This window comes from Balearica regulorum, chromosome 9 (assembly GCF_011004875.1).
Source record: "Balearica regulorum gibbericeps isolate bBalReg1 chromosome 9, bBalReg1.pri, whole genome shotgun sequence".
In the NCBI taxonomy this organism is placed as follows: domain Eukaryota; kingdom Metazoa; phylum Chordata; class Aves; order Gruiformes; family Gruidae; genus Balearica; species Balearica regulorum.
The window spans coordinates 2,562,050-2,583,963 of record NC_046192.1 but is presented as its reverse complement, the minus strand read 5'-3'; the positions used below and the strand labels follow the sequence as shown (position 1 = coordinate 2,583,963).

The 21,914-nt window shown below is 41.5% G+C and overlaps 1 protein-coding gene across 2 annotated transcripts in view; it reads right to left on the bottom strand.

Annotated features, from left to right (window-relative positions):
• The window catches only part of PPP2R3A (protein phosphatase 2 regulatory subunit B''alpha), a 54,359-nt gene that overhangs the window by 29,851 nt on the left and 2,594 nt on the right, over positions 1 to 21,914 (bottom strand). The window contains exon 2 of one of the 2 annotated variants that reach the window (XM_075760771.1): positions 9,483 to 11,928. In XM_075760771.1, the coding sequence (XP_075616886.1) occupies positions 9,483 to 11,483 (2,001 nt within the window). In that variant the 5' untranslated portion in view covers positions 11,484 to 11,928. Of the gene's footprint in view, positions 1 to 2,539; positions 2,805 to 9,482; positions 11,929 to 21,914 lie in introns of those variants that run through there. The other variant, XM_075760772.1, reaches the window with a different exon arrangement.

Sequence of the window (21,914 nt, the reverse complement as noted above, 5' to 3'; positions counted from 1 at the left end):
TCTCCACCTGCGTACAGCAACCCTAAGCATCAGTTCAGGCTGGGAACCCATTGGCTGAGCAACAGCCCTGCTGAAAACGATGCGGGGGAGACTGCATGCACCAGGCTGAACATAAGCCTGCAGCACTGGCTAATTACAAGTCAGGCAAGCTATGTAGTAGACTGCATTAGGAGTAGGGCCAGGAGAACATGGAAAGTGATTCTCTCCTCTGCCAGACCCTAGTGAGGCTGCATCTGGGTTACTGTGACCAGTTTTGGGCCTTCATTTCAAAAAGGATGGGGAGAGACTAGACAGAGATCTACAGAAGGCAGATCAGATAGCCAGGGTCAGGAGAGACCAAGGGGCTAGGCCTGTTTCGCCGGGCCAAGAGGAAGCCAAGGGATGGGCTAATCCCAGCCTACAGCTATTTGATATGCAGCTGCAGAGATGATGGAGCCAACTCTGCAGTGGTACATGGTATAAAGCAGCAGCAGCCATGAACTGGAGCTTGGGAGGGTTAGACTGGGGGATTAATTTGTGAAGGTAAGTACAGCCTCCAAGAGCTCACTGGAAGGGGGTGGGGGGGAAATCCCTATCCTTGGGGAGTTTTCCAGACTTGGAGAAAGCCAGTGCTGATGTGACCTAGTGTTAGGAATAGTCTTCCTACAAATGAGATGTTGGATTAGAGACCTCCCTACCTCTCCTTCCTGCCAACACTGCTATGGGAGGCTCTCTGATTCTTCCAAAATAGTCCTGCAAAAGATGAGCACAAGAACTGAAATGTACAGCCCTTAAGAGATACAGGTGTTACTAAACACCTCCTCCTCCCCCCTTGCCTTCCTAGCCAATATCTGTGTGTTCCACAAACTACCTATCACTCATCTCTCTGCTCCATATCACTGCCTTATTACCTTTCCTCCTGCTAGCACTTTTTCTGTACTTAGTGAGCCCAATTACCTCTACTCTCAGGTCACCTAACACACCCAAGCCACAAGGTATAGCCCCACAAGGCACAAAAATTAACATCTTGCTGCTGCCAAGTGGGAGAACTCCCATCTCTGTCCTCCCCTCCCAAATATAATTGTCATTGTGTACCAAGTGCCAGCTCCAGAGCTTGCTAGACCCCTCTGTGAACCAACTTAACCCACTCAGAAAGGCAGAAAACGGACTTCGCTTTGTTGTTGGATGATATTCTGACATGTTATGAGTTAAGCAAACTCAAGGAAGGGCCCGTGGGGCCCAGTGCAAAACAGGGGTGACACGTGGTAAGGAGGGGGCAAAAGGGAAGAAGTACTGGAAGAAAGAGAAGAGGAAGAGACTGTCTTTTTTTCAGCTGCAATTGCTGAAGTTCACTTGCCTTGGATCTGTAGCCCCAGAGCAGTTATTCTCAACGCATTTAGCGGTGAAGGTCGCTGCTCCTACTTCAGACCAGGTGGAGGGCTCACTTACCAAGGGCTTGTCAATTTTTCCAGTTGGTCTACTAGGAGATCTTCTCTCTCCCTGCAAACCATACCCTGGTCATGTCCTTAGGTGATCAAACTAACTCTGGAGAGTGAACTTAGTTGTGCTGCATGGTTCTTGTTAGTCTCTTCTAAATAGCTCGTGGTCCCCACCCAAGCTATTACTACACATCATTACTTCATGCAATTGTCTCTCTAGGGAGAGAAGAAACATGTTCCAGAGATTAACCTCATATATGTACTTTAACCTGTCACCAGAAATCATGAAAACAAAATGTGCTACAATATACTCTGGAGCGATTTTAATAGCTGTTTCTTAGGAAACAGCTGCACCGCTCATAATTTCAACTTTTTAACTTCCTCACCAGGTCACTGATTATTTAAATATAGCTGAAGCTCAAGATGGCCTGAATTCAGCATATTGTGACCCCCTGTAAATCTGGGGTGGCTACATGCCCATTTGGTGTCCTAGCATAAATTACTCCAATCTTTTGCCAGTTGTCCCAGAAAGTGAGTACAGCAGCTGGGTTATTACCAAGAAATATAACCATGGTACAATTTCCATTTCTCTGGCTACATCTCCATGATCTTAAGGGTCTTTTCCTACCTAAATGATTCTATGATTCTATTATCTCCTTCAGTCACAGCCCAGAGATAGGAGGAAACAGCACAAAGCAGCACCTTGTGATGGTAAAATCACAAATGCCAAAGCCAGGCAGGCTGGTCTGTGCGCAAATTTGTACAGTAGAGAGCACAACCCACTAAACACAGCAGAATGTTGCTGTTCCACACGCAACAAGAAACATTCAGAGCAATCACAAATAGGGTTTTTCTTACACAAAACATAGAAAACATTGAATAGTCTTACACTACCTCTCCCTATTAAATCACTGCCCTGGCTGTTAATTTTTTCCCCTTGTTTACAAAGACACTAACTCTGCAATCTAAGCCTGGAAGGTTTATTTTTAAACCTGCTGGTATCTAGCTGGAAATAACTTTCTGCAAATAGACACGCCTAGAGGGGACAGAGTTTGATTCTCTGATCCAATAAAAAAATACAAAGCAACAGAAAAAGAAAAAGAAATACCAAGCATTCAAACCTGGGCCTGCTGGAATGACTTCAGCCTCCTCTTGAATCGAGATGGAAGAACAAAGTCACAGCCCTTCGCAAGGAAAGCTAGCTCCCCTCCTAAGTCTGGGTCCCTCCGCAGAGAACTCTCCTTGATCATCATCCTGGTCAGCTCCTAAGCAGATGTTGCCCTTTCCAGAAGGGGCACAGGGACTCTGTAGGAGACCACGTCAAGACCAGCACACGTTGCTTTCTTGGTTTTGATTTTTACAGGCAAAAAATGGCAAATGGCTTCAACATACTATGTCTTCTCTGTCTTCACAAGGACAACATCTAGAGATTTTCTTACTCCTGAAGCCAGACCTCCCTTTTTAACTGATATTCAAAGTATCTTTCAGCACCACTAGGATCTTCTGCCTTCTTGTAATACTTTAATTGAGAAACATGATCTACAACAGAATCTATTTCCCTGCTGGCTACATGACAGACAATCTGTCCTTGGCTTGTAATAGGCCAGGGGTAATATGGGAAAGGAAGCACCCACCACCACTACCAAGAGTGCTAAAATTAGCTGCACTGCAGAAGTGGCTAAATATACCATCTTCCCCAATAGTTCTTACTTTATGTGCTTCAGTGCTGAAACCCGAGGTACAAACTTGCATCACTCAGACTCAGCTAGAGTTAAACCACATGCTCTCAGCCAAGGCCTGTGTCTGTAGGATGCTGGTGGTTTGAGGTCCCTGGTTCTGAGGTGATGAAGCAGAAGATCAGCATTAGTTCCCACTCTAGACCAAAGGCTGTAATTTTCAAAAAACATCAGTTTTTCCTTCTTGCTTGGAAAAAGCAAATAATCTAGTTTCTTTAATGCCAAGCAAGCACATAAGGATGATCTTAAATAATAAGCTCTGGCATTCTAAAGCAGTTCTTAAGAAAATGGTTTCATAAAAGACACCAAAATGAATCATTCTTATTCACTTTTCCCGTAACTCTCACAAGGCAAAGGCAATGCAATTCCCAGTGGACAATAGCCTGCTCTTTCTCTGCATGACCTTGAGCAAGTAGACTTCAAACTCTTGCTCAGACTACATCTAGGCTTGTTAAAACTCTGTTCTCCCTCTCCTGTTTGACAATGTTGCTGAACAAAGGCCTAAATCCAGTTCTTACAAGATGAACAAACATCTAGTCCCATGACCTGCTTTCCCTACTCGACTTTGAAAGTCCTAGCTACTTTGCCGGTTTACTTTCTAAGCTTAGTAACACAGAACAACAGATTTCTAGCAAGTAGAGCTTGCTTTTATCAAGACGTTGCATTTAAAATGAAAAGGTCTCACTGAGCCTCACAAACAGAAAGCTTTTATTGGACATGTGCCTCTGACGTCCTTTTCCTGGTTTCCTGTAGAAGGCCCAAAGTTAATTCAAATACAGCCTTGCTTAACGTGACTGGGCTACAGATAGACACAGAAACAGCCTATCTAAAAGGATGCTCTTATCATAGAGTTGCTCTTGTGCTGTTAAATAGGCTGTTTACTAAAGGAGAGAGACCCCCAACTGACATTCACAAAAGGAATATTTATTTTTAATGTCTTCATAAATCTGCATCAAAACCTCCAAGTTTATTTTCTCTCCTCTTGCTTCTCAATCATCAGGCCACGGTCCCACAACCTGGGCTGTGGAATCCAGTTCTTTATGAAAGAAGATTTGACCAAGAACGTAGCACAGTTTGGGCTCCTTTAGGTCACTGTGGCCAAGTCTGAACCGTGCAACCTGGAAACTGAAAAAGCTCTGAAGTCCAGATGTGTGTATTGAGGGCTACGAGCCCAAAGAATCACAAGGTTATTACAATGTCATCAGCCACTTTGCCATGTGCCCTGCAAAAGAATATGAAGCCTAACGAAGTGGTAGGATGATAATGGGAATGAGAAAAGGAGCCCCAAAAAAGAAAAAGGCAGGCAGGAATGTTTTAACTGGAATTGCCGCTATTCAGATCCATATGCAAGTTTTGGAATAATTTTTTTTTTTATTCTGACAGTTTTTTTCTAAACATTAAGGCAATGTCTAAAGAGCCCACAAGGCTCCACTGTACTGGGAGTCCTGCACGTCTCATATAGCAGCATGTCAGAAGGTGATTTATTTTAAATCATCTGTGGCAAGTGTACTTACTTTATCTTCAATTAAACTCTCACCCTGCTTACAGACTGCCACTCCTCTCTCAGACTGCAGAGGAAATGTAATCCAAAAAACCTCTCATATCTACAGCTGCATCCAGACCAGCTACAGTGGGCTTTAAAAGGAGTCTGTCTCTTTCATGCATACATATCTGGCAGCCACTAGCTGCTACTTAAAAAAAAAACCCCACCAAACAGCCACATATTTTTTGTTCACAAGTTAACCAGTCACAAAAGATCCCAGAAGTCTGTTTTGGTTTTTTTTTTTTTTTTTTTTTTTGCACTGATAACTCGAAAAAATATAAGTAATCTGGAGGCAGGGCTTGCTGTGTCTAAATTCCAATTTTTTGCACTATAGCAGGTTCCTAGCATGGTACTTCCTATCCTCAAAACATACAAGGTGGGTATAAATAAAAACAAATATACAGTACTATGAGAAATTGACAGTAAGAGAATCTGGTATCAACAAAGTCAACTGGACAAAATCCACAGCAGAAGAATCTGGTATCAACAGCCTACAGAGCAACTGAACAAACTGCAGACAAATTTAGAAATTCCTCTTTGCTATAAGTGACCAAGTCCAAAGCATGAAGGTGAATGATGTCAAATCTAAAGAGGTATCTAATTGCCTTTGTTAGCCATCAGAACACAGAAAGAATCTCACCTGTGCCTAAAGCTGGAGGCTTAGTCCTAAAAGCTTTGGATGATTTAATCATTGCAGGACTTAGCTGTACCCCAAAGCCTGGCTGCAACAATTCAATGCACTATGCATAGCTAAGGGCACCAGCTCCAACTGTTTCCAAAACAGATTAAACTTTTCCAGCAGCAGCGTGACTTTTTCTTGGGTTTAGAGTCAATGAGGCTGAAAAACTCAATGTGTATCAGTAGGCTTTGTTTCACCTATCTTTAGATGTCTACTTCAAAATAAATCAACTTCACACAAGCAGAGACTGTATCTGCCCTGATTACAAAAGGTGCCTACATGCCGTGACCATGTCACCAGGTGTTTGGTATCGGTTCTTTTAATTCTTTAATTCCATCTGATTTCCCCCCCCCCCATCTTTGATTCTGAGATACTTTAAGATTCACTTACTATTTTCATTTATTCCAATAACTACTACCAAACAGGAAAAAAGCGCCCTTTTTTACTATTTGGGTTTAGAAGTAATGAATAACTGATGTTTGAAAAGAGTGCAGATTGTGTGTATAGCTTAACTGACAGATATTACCAAGATCTGATCAAAACAATTTGCAATATATGTAGATGAAAGCTCATTTTCCAGAAAAAGTTTTCCATTATATTTTGGATGCATTTTGAGAAAATGTGATTATTTCATGACAAAGTTGAAGTCACTATGATATTATAGAAGACACCTTTTAGAGTTCATTGCCCCATACAAGATCCTTCATAAGCCTATCATTACATTTGCAAAACAAAGCAGCACATAGAGGTATGAAGTAATATTTTGAAGGGGCAGAATTATGAAGGTGCCAGATCAACCTTAACTTTATATACGATTATGAAACAGTCTTAATTCCACTCGTAGCCACCTTTGGGCCACCTGTTTAAGCATGCAACAAACATTTTCATCCATAAATCAAGGTGCATAGCCTGAGGACAATGTTTTAGATCACAGTAAGTTAAGAACACTTCTGAGAGTCCCAGCAATACCCATGCCATCAGTCACTCAGGCGAGGCAGGCTTACACAGATGCGACCTAGAGCCAGCCCAGAGGAAACACGTGACAGCAGGGAACAGCCTCTGGATACTTGACTCAGGGCTCTACCATCGGAAATATAACGTGGTTAGACCAGGTGGTCTTGAGACCATTTCTCAACCCTGTAAACCCTCTGCTCCCAGATCCACAGTCCCTGTCCAGAGAGAGTTCTACCACCCATGTGACCTCAGTGTGAGCAATTCCATTTACTAATCTGGCAGAAAATAAGCCTAACTAAAAATTTTTATCTTGTGTACAAGCATCATAGTATAAAGAAAGATTCAAAGCCACACAATAGGAAATAGAGGCATGGGGGAGAGAAATGGGAAGCAGGAGCGCTCCTTCCAGCTCACTATACCATGAGTAATCCTTTTGAGAAGAGATAGTCAACGTATGAAGGACAAAAGAGGCCCCTTTTTGTATCAACGCTGGTCCTGGTCTCTGCTCCCAAAGTTATTTACAAACTTTATCCAACAGCTCTTAAAACACATGATCCTGGAGCAGAGCCCTGCACTACTCAAACTTGATTCTGCAAAGAACATGTTTCTTACAGACTTTTCTAGGGTACTTTCACTAGAGTACCAACCATGCTGCAAGCATAAACTGAATTCAAGTATCTACCTGTACCAGATGTCAGAGTAGTAGACCAAGGGCATGGAGGTTAAGGTCAAAAAACATCCACCACTGACTTTTCCAAAAACTTTACATAACATTACATTTTACTCAAAAGATAGCACCCTTTATCTTCCAAAAAAAAAAAAAAAAAAGCCAAGCCTGACACTCAGCACTTCTGCAGATCAGATCAGAGAATCCCAACAGCCCCATCTCACTATTTCCTCCAAAACCAACATATTAAAAGAAAAAAATCAGCTTAAGACAGGCACACACAACAGGAAATTTTAAAACAAATAGTTGGAGGTTTAGAGATAAGCAATGGAAAACTGGATCTCGGAATGGGAAATGTCAGATAGTCTCAAAGTATGCAATGCTTCCTGGCCTGCCTGAAAGAAGCATGATGCACTCATGCGTTCTGTAAAATTGATGGACTTGAGTATTCATATCCTAGTTTCTAAATATTTTGGTTTTGAAAATGAAGAGGCAAGTAATTCTATTGTTCTCTGTGGAGAATCATAATTGGTTTTACGATAAAGGGAAAAGTCTGTGCTGATATAAGTTAGCACAGATTTCAACACAGATAGGCTGAGCCAGCAAACAGTCTGGTCTGAAGTGGCTCTCCCTTTCCTTTTTCATTGCTTAGGATCTGAGGGATATGAAAACTGCACTGCATTTTCATCAGTATTAGATCTCAGAGTTTGTGTGTGCACGCAATTATTTGATAACAGTTTTATGAGCCCTAAGAAGATGTACCAAATACTTTACATATTATTCGTTCAGGCACAAGTGTGCAATACTGAATCAGAATCCACATGGAGCTCCAGCCAGATCCAGAGTTATCCAGAAACACGGATGTATTCCCTAGACCCAGAGAGGGCCTTGTATCCACAGCCAAGTGTGTGACCACATCTATAGTATAAATGACAGCAAACCTCAGAGTAAAGTGTAGTGCCAGCAGTTCAGATGACTTTTCCCACTCTGCTAAGGGCTAACTTGCTCTGAAGGGTACCAGCTGCATCCACGCTGTGCAGTGCCCTGCTCAGGCCCCCTCCAGATCCTCTGGGTCTCTGAGACAGTTATTCTCTCTCATGATCTTTGGTTCTAGGCATCTACACAAAGCAAGGGTTGCGCTGCTGCATGGAAGAGAAGAGCTCTTGTACTGTGGGTACACATTATATGTCCATAGAAAGCAGGCTGGGAGTAAACTAACAGGCAAGGTGGCTGTTTAGGGAAACAGAAGCTGGTAAGAGACCAGACTAATAAGCTATTTGACAGCGTAAATGCATCCAGTTTTCAAGTATTACAGAAAAACTACCAAAGTCAGCGTCACACTATCAAACACATTTTTGTTTGAACTTCATAAGTTAGAAAATTTTGTGAATTAATATATAAGGGAAGAATAGCTATTATGAGAGATCACTGTAGAGCTTTTGGAGCTGCTTAATTTTACCTCCAGCAGGGAAAAAAAAAAGTTTTTCCTGGAAGAGTGTATCAGACAAGGTTACACTCACCATTTCCTGTAAGCAAAGATGCTCAGAGAAACATCAGAGACACCTGTGGAGAGCCTAGTTTAGAAAGATCTCAGCGCTGTCGTTTAGGGTCAGGCACACTGTACTCACACCATTTCAGAATTGCTCCAAATACCTGTATTTTCAGGAAAGCTGACAGTTTTGAAGACAGGTAGAAGGAGCTGTGAAAGTTCACTTGTAATCCAGACACTTTTAGAGTGCCTACATGGCAGGTAGATTTTAGAAAGCAAAGCCCTCTAAACTTTCTGCGCGCTTTGAAGTTTGGCACCATGCTGTCATGAAAATTTGGCCCTTGTTATCAAATTAAAAGCATTGAGGGCTGGACAGCCTTGGCTTCCCTCAAGACTCTCTTTCCTGGGAAAACCTACTCCTCATTTGAGAGATACAAACAATGCAGACTCCACAATGACTTTATGCACTGGACACAAGGAAAAGAAAATTATATCTTCCTCAGTTCTGACCTTTGTGCCATGGAGGATCTCTCTCTTTAGGAACTAGTGATATGGAGGACAACAAAGGCTGTTGGAGTCTGCTTGGAGATGGAAAAAGGAGAGGTGGAACATTCAGTTCTCACTGAACTGGTGAGAGGCAGTCCAATACTCACTCCCAAGAACAAAGTAGCTAGCAGAAAAATTGTTTCTGCCCTCAAACATATAGGACCCATTTAAACCACAAGCAAAAAACCAGCCTACAGGAGCACCAGCAGGAAAGGAACAAGCCCAAAGTTGAAACTGCACGTCAGGACATAATTTTGTTTGCTTAGGGGTTTTAGTTTCCTTTTTATTTGTTTGTATTTAAATAAATGCTACATTTCTGCCAGGTTGAACATGTTATTCCACACTGCAGCATCCAAAGCACAATGAATCACTTATCAGATGCAATTCCCCCCCCACCATTTTCCCATGTTTCTTTTACACACTATCCCATCAAAGGTTTGGTTCTCTTACCTTAATCACTTCTGGGGCCTGCTGAATTGAAGCTGGAACAGAGTCTCTGGAGGCAGCCCCAGCATAGCTTTTTTGCCCCGCAAGGAGGGACTGCGAAGGAGTTGTTAAAGTTTCCTGAAGAATCTGCATCACTTCCCTCTCCTTGGACAAGCTGCCCTTGCCTGTCTGGAATTCCACCAGTTCCTGGGCAAAGTCCTCAATGCTTTCCAGGATACGCAGCAAAAGGGCTTTATCATCCTCTTCCATTTTATGACCATTGGTTTCCATGATTTTTGACAAAGGGGAAGTGGGGTCAACATGTTTACTTTTGGGTTCAAGAGGCAGAGGTAGTACCTGCCTACCCTGCCAGCCAAACACCTGCAAATGGGCAGGTTCACTCTCCTTTAGAGAGGGTTCCCTCAAAGTGCTCTCCATTTTCTGTGAGAAGCACTCCAAGTCCAGCAGCAGTTTGTCTATCTCATCCTTGTCTACCTTACTGCATATCTGTTCCCCTTTGGAGACATCATCTTGGGAACCACGCAATACAGAATCCGAAACTGGTTTTAAAGGAGTATTTTTCTCAGAAGCATGGGAGAGCTCAACATCTCCCACACTGGCACATTCTGCTTTAGCATCAGCAGTTCGATCTGAACAACCAGCTAGCTGGTAGTTGTGCTCTAAACTCTCCCAGCCCCCTTTCTGTTCTGCCTTCTTTATTTTCCCTAATGTTCTTTCCCCATCAGACTCCTCCTCGATGTACAGAGCCTCAGTGGAAGACGTGCAGCCAGAAGGGCTTGCGGCTGGTAGCTGAGGTAGAGCACAAGCATCTTTCACAGCTCTCACACTGTTCTCCTGTGGGACGCTGTGAAGGGAGTTTGAGGTAAAGCTCACAGTACTTGTTTGCATGGACTGAGAGGTGCTTGTCACCTCACACTGATTACCTGGTAGTCCAAGAGGAACCACACTTGAGGATGGCAGCTGAATAATATCTTCATACCTAGGTGGCTGCTCATCTCCAAATACTGGGGGAAAAGGAGCTTGCTGCAAGCCATGAAGACAGTTAACTAGTTCTGCCAAGTCACTAGCTTCCTTGTGTCCTGGTGCCTTGAGCTCAAAGGGTAGCTTTTTCAGGTATGAAGAAAATCTTGTCATCAGATTCATATATATCATTTCTGAATTAGCTAGGGGATCATTGCTGTTCCCTCCACTGTCTGCAGACTTCTTTTTGATGCAATGTTTTATTATGTCAGTGCACTTTTTCAGATCCTCTGAGCACTTGAGCAAGATGTCTAAGCACACCTTAATATCTCCACCAGAAGAACCATCTAGCTTGTGTTTTTCCAAAATCTGGGTAATGAAGTTTTCTTCAGAGAAGGAGTGAGGAGAAAAAGGGACCATGGCATTCATGGTGATTTCTGGTGCATCGTTGCTCTCCTGCCATTTCTCCACAGGTGAGGGACTCTGCAGAAAGCCACACGGAGGGCAGTTCTCATCATTGTTGAAGTGCCCATAAATCAAGTCAAAATCAAATGATCGTCTGCTGAATGATTCCGAGCGAACTTTCCTTCCCTTTCTGTAGGCCACATGACTGGAAGAGTTTTTGAGCTTTTCAAAGGAGAATTCCTTTATTTTACCGCTGGCAAGGTTTATCGCCTCACCAGTAATGTCTTTTAAACTGCTGGAGGCTTGCACTGAAGAGCCCTTTTTGTTTCTTGGATTATTTGTGAGGATTTGGTGATAGTCCTCATTTCCAGGCAAGGCAAGTCCATTTTCAGGAACAGGACTTTTATGGTCTAGGTTGGCATCTTGGACACTGAGCTCTGCGCAGACACTGTGGTGGGCAACTATACATGTAACCCCTTGCTCAAACACTTGGCAAGTCCCCGTGCAGTAATGCACAGTGTGCTGAAAGTGCTGGTCTATCACCACACTGCCGTAGCAGTTCACAGAGGTGACCATAAGCCTGTAGGTTGCTGCCATAGCACGGATCACGCTTGGAAGCGAGGCTTCAAAATTCACCATGAACTTCACAGGAAGAAGTTCACCCCACACACGCTTTTCACAGCTACACCAGATTTAATAAAAACATTCAAATGTCAGTTGAAAACATTCAAACTACATGAGAAACTACTGCCTTGGAAAGCCCTAGTAAAGTCTGGAGTGGTATCAGCAGTACAGTTACTGCAATTAGTGCAACTTGCATATGGTTTAACTTAAGGCAACTTGATTCTCATACTCCACGCAGAAAGCTTTGCTGATCAGAGATGCAACACGAGCTCCTCCATTTCTAATGGTCCAGGTAGCTTCTTCAGCAGATGTCAAAATTCAGCCAGTTCACAGGCAGAAGTGACAAGACAACGATTTTTCTTCAAACCTTCTCTTTTTGGGTGGGTCAGCAAGAGTAGATAATCAAGTAGCACATACAGACAAAAAATCCACAGTATGCTCACACTGGTAAGGTAGGTCCCTGCAACAGAAAAAAGTGAGTCACTATAATTTCCATATAATATGCAGCCTTGTCTACTACTAAACATATGGCACTAGACCATAACAACCAACACACAGGCTTGTACAGAACAAGAGTAGGCTGATATTTTTCCTTCACTCAGATGTACCATATAAGAACACTGCTGAGAAGCTAGCCTATATTTATACACAGGCTGTCTGTGTGTTGCCATTTTAACCGCTCTATTTTAACCACTCATTAATTTTTTTCAGACTTGCTTTTTTTCCTCCTCCCCAGACTGAACAAAACATTACCTTTAATTCTAACAGAGCAAAACATTTTGACCATGGTGTGAATTTTTGACTTTCATTTTCCAAGACTCTAAAGATAAGGCAAAGAGCAGTAAAGAAAAGCACTTTCAGAATTTCCAAGCTCGCTGGATTATAAAAAGCTGCAAACAGCCTGGAGCAAAGTAGATGAAGGCCTCTAAGAATGCATGGCCTTTACTAAAGGCCACATTGGCTTCCATTAGCCTTTCACCAAGGTCTCTGGGACCATGGCAAAATATTTTAAGAGAATGAAACACAGTTATTCCTCCTTACAACCCTTAAATTGCAGTATATTTTTATGTAATAAGTCAGCTGGCGTAGACATCAAGAGTAGAAAGTAACATTTGTACAAAGGTTAAGCCTGTGAAAAATAGGAATTACACTTTACACTTAGCATAGCTGTTTCCAGCTGCATTTACTATCATCATGGGCAGAATTGCACCACCAAAACAAAGGGTGCTTAACTTTGTTATGAAAAGATAGGAAATCCCAGACTTAAGGCTCTTAAGTTTTAGACATTGCCTCACCTTTCTTGAATACTTCAATAATCAAATTAAAACATCCCAATGAAATTCTGAGCACCTTCTACTCCTGTACAAACAGAAATCCTTTTCTTAAAACATGATTAAATCAGAGCTAAGTCACACTGCAGCATGGGTTTCTTTTGTTTTCAAAGGTAAATATCTAGCACTGTGAAAGGCCAGACCTGTATCTCATGAAAGGCCTGCCCTCCATGCGTGTTACATCCCACCTATTTTAGCTCATAGCCCCATACAAATGTATCACACAAAAGGGAAGTACCTCAGATTTCAGTGCTGTTGTAATTAAGGACTGGGGATAGTAGAAGACTGCTGAATGCTCACATTTTACATATTTTAAAGCCTTAATTTGAAATTAAGAACTGATTTAAGAGTATTCAATGGAATTTGTAATGTGCCATGTCTGCTCATCACAATTTGGTAAAGAAACCTTCCCTATTTGTTCTTTGGATTATGTAAAGCACTGAAATAATCGCATTCAAGATGAATTGTTCCAACTACCACATTGGTATCTGTAACAGGCTGCCACCTGCCTATCAAACACCGCAGGCCAAGTTGCATGTTGTACCAGGGCCAGCTTCACAGTACACTTCTGCGCCTGTCCTGCTCCCCTCTACACCCACTGGCATTGCCCCAAAGCCCCACAGGCATGGGAGAGCCTTCCAGAAGTCCAAGGTATGAGGTGTGCCCCAGCCACAGCAGTGAGTCAGGGTGCCAGGGGATAAAGGGCGTAAACAGAACTGTTTTTAAACCCCAGGGTGCTTATACCATCAGGCATAAACCTAGGTAATAAGACTCCACACCCTCCAGTCACTGACTCTCAGGCTTCACTATCAGGTGTGCTAAATGCTCTTGCTGAATCAGAGCCACAGTTAAAAAAAGTATTATTGGCTCCCCAATGTCTTCATCTTATAGGACTTAATGGGTTCTGTTCAGACAAGAAAACCCATGCTTCTATGCCTCCAAAAAGTCTAATCATCCATGGACTCCCTTAGAGTGCCTTCAGTCTAACACATCCAGGGTAAGAAGTCTGCTGCTTTTCCTTTTCTGAGCCTCCATTACTACAAACAAGCTTTCTGGCATTTCCTGAAATAAAAGTTAGATATTATTCAGAGAAAGTAAAGGTCTTCAGGACAGTAGACTTGATGAAGAATTAATATTGCTTCTGAAAAAGCATGGGACTTTCAGAGCTCCTTCCTCCGTCTGTGTCATATACAGCAAGGAGAGACCGGTCTTCTCTTCTCCACCAAAGAATAGTCTGGGTTTATACGTAATTTAGAAAATAATTACATCTTGATTGAGTTATTCCTGAAGTAGAGAAATAATGTATTAGACTGTCTCCTCATCATACATGACTCCAAGGGTAATTTCCTCCCTACACATGTACCTCTTCCACTATGACCAAATCAGTTTCTCCAATCCTTTAAGCCACCTTCGAACAATGAAGCTTTTGGTGTCTAGGATTCTCCCACAAGGAGTTCTTCAATGAAAAGAGCTCCCAGATTCCCAGCCTAAACCAACTCTTGTTAGTTCAACTCTATTTCCAGCTACGGCCAATAACAACACTCTTCCCAGCATCCCTGCTTCATACTTCCCAAATAATTTTAGGTGCTTATGCCTTAAGCCATTGCTCAGCCATGTTACAAATCGTCAGCCCTTTCTGCTTTACTGTAAGGCAGGCCCTCCAGCCACATTTGCTGCATTCTCTAATCTCTTTCCAATTTCTCTGTATTTCTCTGGAACTTTCACACCCAGGAATTGACATAATCCAGGCACAAACTTTTCAAGGCTAACACAAGATTGTTACCTCCTGCCTCTGTTGTTGGTACCTTTTACTGCTGTGTCAGAAATGGAAGTAATCAAAGAATCAATATAAAAAACCTGATATCCTCTTTTTAACCAGATTAACTAATGTCTTCTCAGTGACTATTTACTACTTGCCTTGTTATTACTGTCTGCAAAAACATGCTAAGGTTGTTCAAGGTGCTGGAGTACTTGACTCCAGTTTTGCAAGACAAAAAAAGAAAACCAAAATTGTATAGGCAGCACAAATGCTTATAGATGCAGAGTAGAAACTATTTTTCTCATTTCTTCACTGGGTTGACCAAGGCAGCACATGCTCAGCTTGCAGCTTTATTTTACAGTGATCCATCAAACATGATCCAGCACGTAAAGCTAGTCAAGACAAAGCCTAGAAGGGTATTCCTGTTATCAGATCTGGGAAGCTGGTCTCAAGCTTAGTTTAAATGGGCTTTTGTTGTGACTGTCAGTTGGTGACTAAAACCTACTATTTATGACTAGCTACAACGGAAAGACTGAGTGCATTAAGAAACATTCATACTTCATTCTTTTCAGCCTGCCATTTCATACCATTTGTGACTCTAGAACAGCCCTCGGTTCAGATATACTGTAGAGAGATTCTGAAATTAGGACTGCTGCCACGAAACCAACTCCAGCCCTGAGGATACAGGGATCGGCTTCACAATATAAACTATGAATGAATACGGTTTCTTGTGTGACTGCAGAATAATGCTTTATGCCCTTCTGATCTGCAAGATGACATGAATCGCTTTCCAAAGGAAGAAATTATTGCAGATACTAATGATATAAAAGGTTATTCTATAAGACAAAAAATTCTATTCATACAAAGATTATGCTGGAATTAAATAACTGAACAATGACAATCTGTTAAGATTGGGACTGTCAGCCAGCGCTTGACTTACTTGCAAACTAAGTCTAAAAAGCTACAGGGACAGGCTTCTACTGCCTCTGAAAGTCTCAAATTAGGCCAAAATCATCTTCAACTCCTATCTCGAGCTCTAGCAACACCATTATTAATGATCAGAAGTTAGAAACCACCATAACATGCAGTACACAGTAAACTAATCCTTTCCGCATCAGCACACAGCAGGGGTGTCACTATGCAACTGTGCTCATTTCTAGTGGAAGAGTTGGTAGGCTAAACTCTGAAGTTTGGTTTTCTTGCAAAAGACAGAACAACAGTTCTGCCGTTGGAACAGCCATCAATATAGCTTCAGAAGTATCGTCCTAGCTATGTAATCAGATGTAGGGTCTTACCCTCTTAGAGGAGCTTGTCATGCCAAAGAGCAGCATCTAATTGCATTCTTATTTAGAAATGCTTGATTTTTGTTTACAATTTACTGAAAAAAGCAGATTTTGGGGCAAACTCTATTGATTACAGAAGACAAAAGCAGACAAAGCAATGTTTTCTTGTAAAGCACAGCTTCCAGCCAATCTTTGGTACTTTGACAAATAATAGAGAAAAAAGAGTGTTCATCTTCTACTCAAATTATTTAATTTTAAAACCCACTACAGAACGGTACTGGACCCTGAGATGTATCATTACTTTTCTTACTACCCGGCTCAAATCAGAACATGGCAAACTAAGAATGAAAAGTGCACTACAAATGCACTCTGAGGATGGAGATGGGAACAGATGAGGCGACTCACTCAGTTGAGAGGTGTTCTGCAGTTCCAAAGGAGCTGACAACGAGCCACACTCCACAAAATCCAAAGGGTCTCTGATCACACAGCCAAGTGGTCACTGCTCCAATAGCCCAGTCAGCTATTGCCAGAATCAACAGGGTTCACATGATCACTAGAAATGTTATACAATATCCTATAGAGCCACTGAAAAATCTTTGAAAAGCTAGTACTAAAAACATCATCAGATGCTCCATCTATGACAGAATCACATCAGCAGTAGCTGTGGCAAGAAATTTTTGTAACAAATCCACTGCTGAATTCAGCAGAAATATTACAAAGAGCCATTTACATACATTATTTTGAATCCCATCACAAAGGGACTGATTTACACTTTGCTATCATTTGCACAATTTACCTTCCAAAGTAGTTTGATCGGACTAAAAAGAGGAACTTTTCCTTCTATACCGAAAAAGTTCAGAAGAAAAAAATCTGAGTTGCTCCTTTGTCCTGTATTTCTCACACATTTACAGCTTATAACATTTTGATGTCCTTAATGGCAGCACGTATAGTTAATCCAAAAGAACTTTTGTACATAGGACTCGGGTGGAAACCACAGCTCTGATAAGTTTTCAGTCCTCATGACCGGTGGGAATTTGACATACATGCATACATTTCAGCTATAGTAAAAGAAACCATTTACAATTGCACCTGTAAAGTTTTAGGATTAGAGGTGTTGTACCACTTACACTGGCAAGGCATACCAAGTTTAGTTTTAAGAGGTTTTAGCACCAAGCTATGGACCATGATGGCTACAAAACCTGACTTCCCTCATAACCAATTTGGATATGTTCAACATCAAGTTCCAGCAAACAGGTATCAGACTTTCTTAAGCTAACTTAAAAAAAAAAGCTTCCAGAAACATACATTTCCTCACTTGACACACTATAATCAAACTACCTCTTACCCTTTTCCAGGATTGCCAGAGAGAGTCGGGAAGAGAGATGTCTTCAGAGTCATTGCTATAGTCTTTTTATGAGTTCTAATTTGTACTGTTCTTACAAAAACACGAAACGTGGGATTCATCTAATTTAAGCTAGCTACCTAGAAACAAAGTGTTAGGTATTCTGTATGCAATGCACAGAGTCAGGTACCTTGTTTTTTAAGCTCAGTGGTGTGATTTTCAATCTAATTTTGATATGACAAGTTACATTAGATGAATCCCATCCTTCAGGATTAAACAAGAACCCATGAACAACATCTGTCTCCAAGAGTAGCCATTTGCCAATGCTCAAGGAACAGTATTAGAAAAAATATACAATATTTCTTAGGAGTACTCTCCTGGTCTCCAACTGTTTTCAGCTCATGAGAATTATGAGGCTGGATGTGGTATCTGTGTACTTAGTAACCTTCAAAGTATTTCCCTCCCATGTGCTTGGGCATCCCCCAGATTCCACAGAAACTTTTTGCATCCAGAACATCTTTTGACAAGACACTCCACCACCTACCACCCCTTTCAATTTTGTCCCTCACCAACTTCAGTATGTGAAGATCTTGTACTGAAACACAGCACAAACACTAGCCCTGCGTGCACACTGTCCACAGCAGTCCCAGGGTCACAGAATTCCACGTCATCCCTCTGCCTTCTCTTTTACAGGCTTATTAGTCCTCGCTTACTCGGTTTTTTCTGCCTAGAAGCCGTTTTGCACCTTTGATCATTTCCACTGCCCCTCATAAGCTTTTCTGGTTCAACTACACACTTTAAGATGCAGGAACCCAAACCATGCACAATATCCAGAACAGACAAGAACCACATTCAGAAATAAGTTTTTGAACTGCCTTTCAAAAACCAGTATTATCACTGTATAGTGCTTTCCCCTTTCAATCCTCACTATTTTCAGATGATACATTCTCAAGTGCTTGCTCTCCTAACTAACTGGGTTAATTCGTAACTTCTGTCCCTCTTGTTACACATCTTTCAAGAAGAAACTGATATTTTGTCCTTCGTAAAATGTGCAGGGACCTACTGCTAGAATGGTCTATGCAAAAGGAGGGTATTGACTCTCAGAGACCAAAATTTTCACACAGTTGCAGAAGAAAGGTTAGGAGATGGGTAACAAGAATGATCCAAAGATCTCAAACAGCTTGTCTATGAGGAAGGACTGAGCAGGACCAAGCATTTCAGAAGAGAGGTGACTTTGGAAGAGTGTGATAATCTACAAATTCATGAATGGCATAGAAAGGGTTGATATGGTCTGACTGTTCACCTTCTCCTCTGACACAAGAGCTAGGTGTGATCAAGCAATGCTACAAGAAGGAGGTTAAAACAAGCAGACGTGCAACAAACCTGCTGAACTGCTCAAAGGATGCCATGGTCACAGCTTCTGAGGAATCAAGGGGTCATGTTGTAATACTTCCTCTATCAAAAGCTACCACCTTTTGCTTGGGCACCACTCGATGCCCTTTCATTCTTGTCATGTTTGAGTGACAAAATGAACAGGGAATATTTGCTTCATATTGCCATGGCTGCATATTGTTATCATAATCCTTCCTCTTATCCATCCTACTACCAATCATGGATCTTCTAGGCAAAGCCCCAGTTTATTTGGTTACTCTTTTTTACAAAAGCTGCTTCAATTGCGCTCTTCTGTGTTTTAACCTAATCTTTGGAGGGGGGGAGAATGTTTGTCCCTAACTTTCAGGGGGTACTAGTATCAAGTACCAATTGCCTACAACCAAGTACTGCGAGAGTCTTCTGCAACTCCAGTCACCTTTTGTTCCTGCTACCTTAATTCTGTGATTCTCAGCATATACTGTCACTTCATTACTCAGCCTCTCTTCCAGATCATTTATAACTATGTTGAGCAACACAAGCCTGAACACAGACCCCCCTGGGATTCCACCAGTGATTACTCTTCACTGGAAAAAACGACAGTTCTTCCTACACTTCAAACAGGTATTAATTACTGAAAAAGCTACCCTCCTACTCCATGGCAGTTCATTTCCTTTAAGAAGCATTAATAAAGAACTTCATTAGACTCCCTCTGAAAATCCAGAAACAGCAGAATACTCGCTTGTCTCTTGTGCTTTCTTGTTGAATAGCTTCAGACCATCTAACTCTCCCAGCTGAAGCTGGACTTTAGCATTCTTGCAGCAAACCATGAAGGTCACTGCAATGGGAGCACTTATCAAGGCAGGCTTCCAAGTAGACATGACCTTGAGAATCACCTCTGTGACAGGCTGATAAATACTGCTTTGCAGTCAGTATGAATTTGGAGAAGTAAATTTTTACATTAGGAAATCTGTTTCAGCAGCTTTACCCCCCCACCCACCCCCCCAAAAAAAAAAAATCCCCCAACAGTAACTTAAATACAACTTCTCCACATTTACTGCAGCAACATAAACCAAACCCAATACCCAAAACAATTTGGGCTGGTATCAATCAATAACAATAGTCTACACTGCTTTTTAAAAATAAGCCTGGCACTAGACCCTAAACTATTGTTCCAAAAAATACTGACTTGCAATTAGCAAATGCAGTATTATTCAGTGTAATTCTTCAGGTTAAGTCAGTGTTATCTAATATTCTAGTGCTGCTATGCTCTTCACAAACATCAGTATACAGGGTTTTTGAACACAAGTATACTAGAAACTCTGTTGTGGAGAACCAAGGTATGGGCCTTGCAAAGCTTCTCATTATGGGTATCAGCTGGGGAGGAGGATAGTTAATAATACCAAGAAAGATTCCACCTCTTTCAGCTTTTCTGAAATACCTTTCTTCAACTTTTCCTTTGCACAGAGACTTGGAACTAAAACTGACCAGACAGGAATTTGTGTCCCATGAGACTGGTTTCCAGTTATACAGATGAGACAGCAAGAGAGTAAAAAGCTCACACAATTTTTCCACATAACACCAATCTGTTTAGTATAAATAATTTAGCAACTAATTATTGTTCCAGCCCCATGTCTGTACAGAACTATATTTTAACCTTACCTCATTTAGCAGGCCCACAATACATTAACATACAACTTGAAGCTAAGCAAAGCATGAGTTAAAAAGAGTCATAGGAAGAATAAGCCTCACTAAGCTTTGTCATGCTAACAGAAAATAAGGTGAACAACCAGAAAACACTGGAGGTGAAAAAGATTCAAAAGCACCTAATTAACAAGGCTCAGGGCAGAGGTCAAAGAACATGATTAAGTAATGTCTCTTGGCTCTTTATAACCTTATATGGAAAAATATAATTTTATATTAGCAAGATACATTTATTTATCCTGGACATGGTGAATTTAGCATTAACAGGATCCAATTACTTTACACAAATTAAAGTGGTTTTATTAAAGCATTAAAATAACAAAGAAAGAGTTGTGTCCAAGATGGCATTCCCCCAGTCATTAACCTTTGTTGATACTGAGGTTACAGTCTACAGATTCCCCAAAACCGTCTTGGAAACTTACTTGCAAGTTACATAACATTTCTCCTTTAGCAGACTAGCTGCCTGCTAGTGATCTGCTGGGTAAAATAAATTTTTAATTTTATAACAAATAAAGAATTTTTTTTTTCATTCATTACCCATCTATTCAGAGGTCATACATTTCTCATTGCTGTCCTCTCTGACTTCTTGGTGTCTTATCTGTATCACACTCTTTATTCACTTATTTCCTCATGCATTCAAGATTTTTGGTAAAGTTCTCTTTGCCTAGGTGACAGTTCATTTTTCCAGGGTAGTCCCAGTTCCCAGCCCATAGCTGGCCCCAGCTGCAGTACTACAGCTCTTCCATAGGTCGAGGAGAACAGTGAAACGCCAAGCTGGGGAGAAATGCTCTGGTTCTGTGCTGCATGCCCATCCTTTCCTCTGAGGCACAGTCACAGGAGTAAAAAGCAAGCAGTCATTTCCACCAGTCATACCTTCCACAAGCCCATTCCTGCCAGCCTCCATCTCACACTCTGAAGAGGAGCAGCTGTTGAAATGTAACAAATTACGCCAAAAGGTGCAGCACATCCTAGCATTCAAGAACTTTGGCACTGCTACAGCTTTTACTGCTTATGGCTTTGATAAGCCACACCAGAGGCACAGATGAGTGTGATCAAAGCAACACGTAATTTAAGGGAACATAACTTTTCTATCCCCTTTCCTCTAATGAGGAAAATTACTGGGATGTCAGGCTAAAACACCCTTAAGACAGAGGAAGTAAATCCCCCCTACTAACCCAGGGAGCTTTACAAAACAAAAAAAAACCTTCCATCCACTTCTTTCCCCCCCCCCCATATTTAAACAGAAGCAGATTAAAGAGACAAGGAATATGCACAAGAAACAGCAAACCAGACAAGTGTAAAGATTCCCTTAGTCTAATTTGAGTGAACAGCAGTGTTCACATTCATGAATCTGAATAGTCATTAAAATGACTAGTCATTTTTAACAAGCTTGCTTGTTACATGTGTGACCTCAGGTATTGCTCACTGCATCCTGTTCATACACTATTCTGCAGTCAGAATTATTAATTTCTCCATCACTATAGTATTTACATGCTATTTAAACATTAACATTATCCTCCTTTTATCCTGCAAGAGTTGTGGCAAAGAATACATCAGTTTTTGGTGCCCAAGGCCTGATTTTTCCAAAGTATGTGACATTATAGAGCATTTCATGTGGTCAAAGCACAGCACCTGCTCAGTTGCAACTGCCCTCACAGT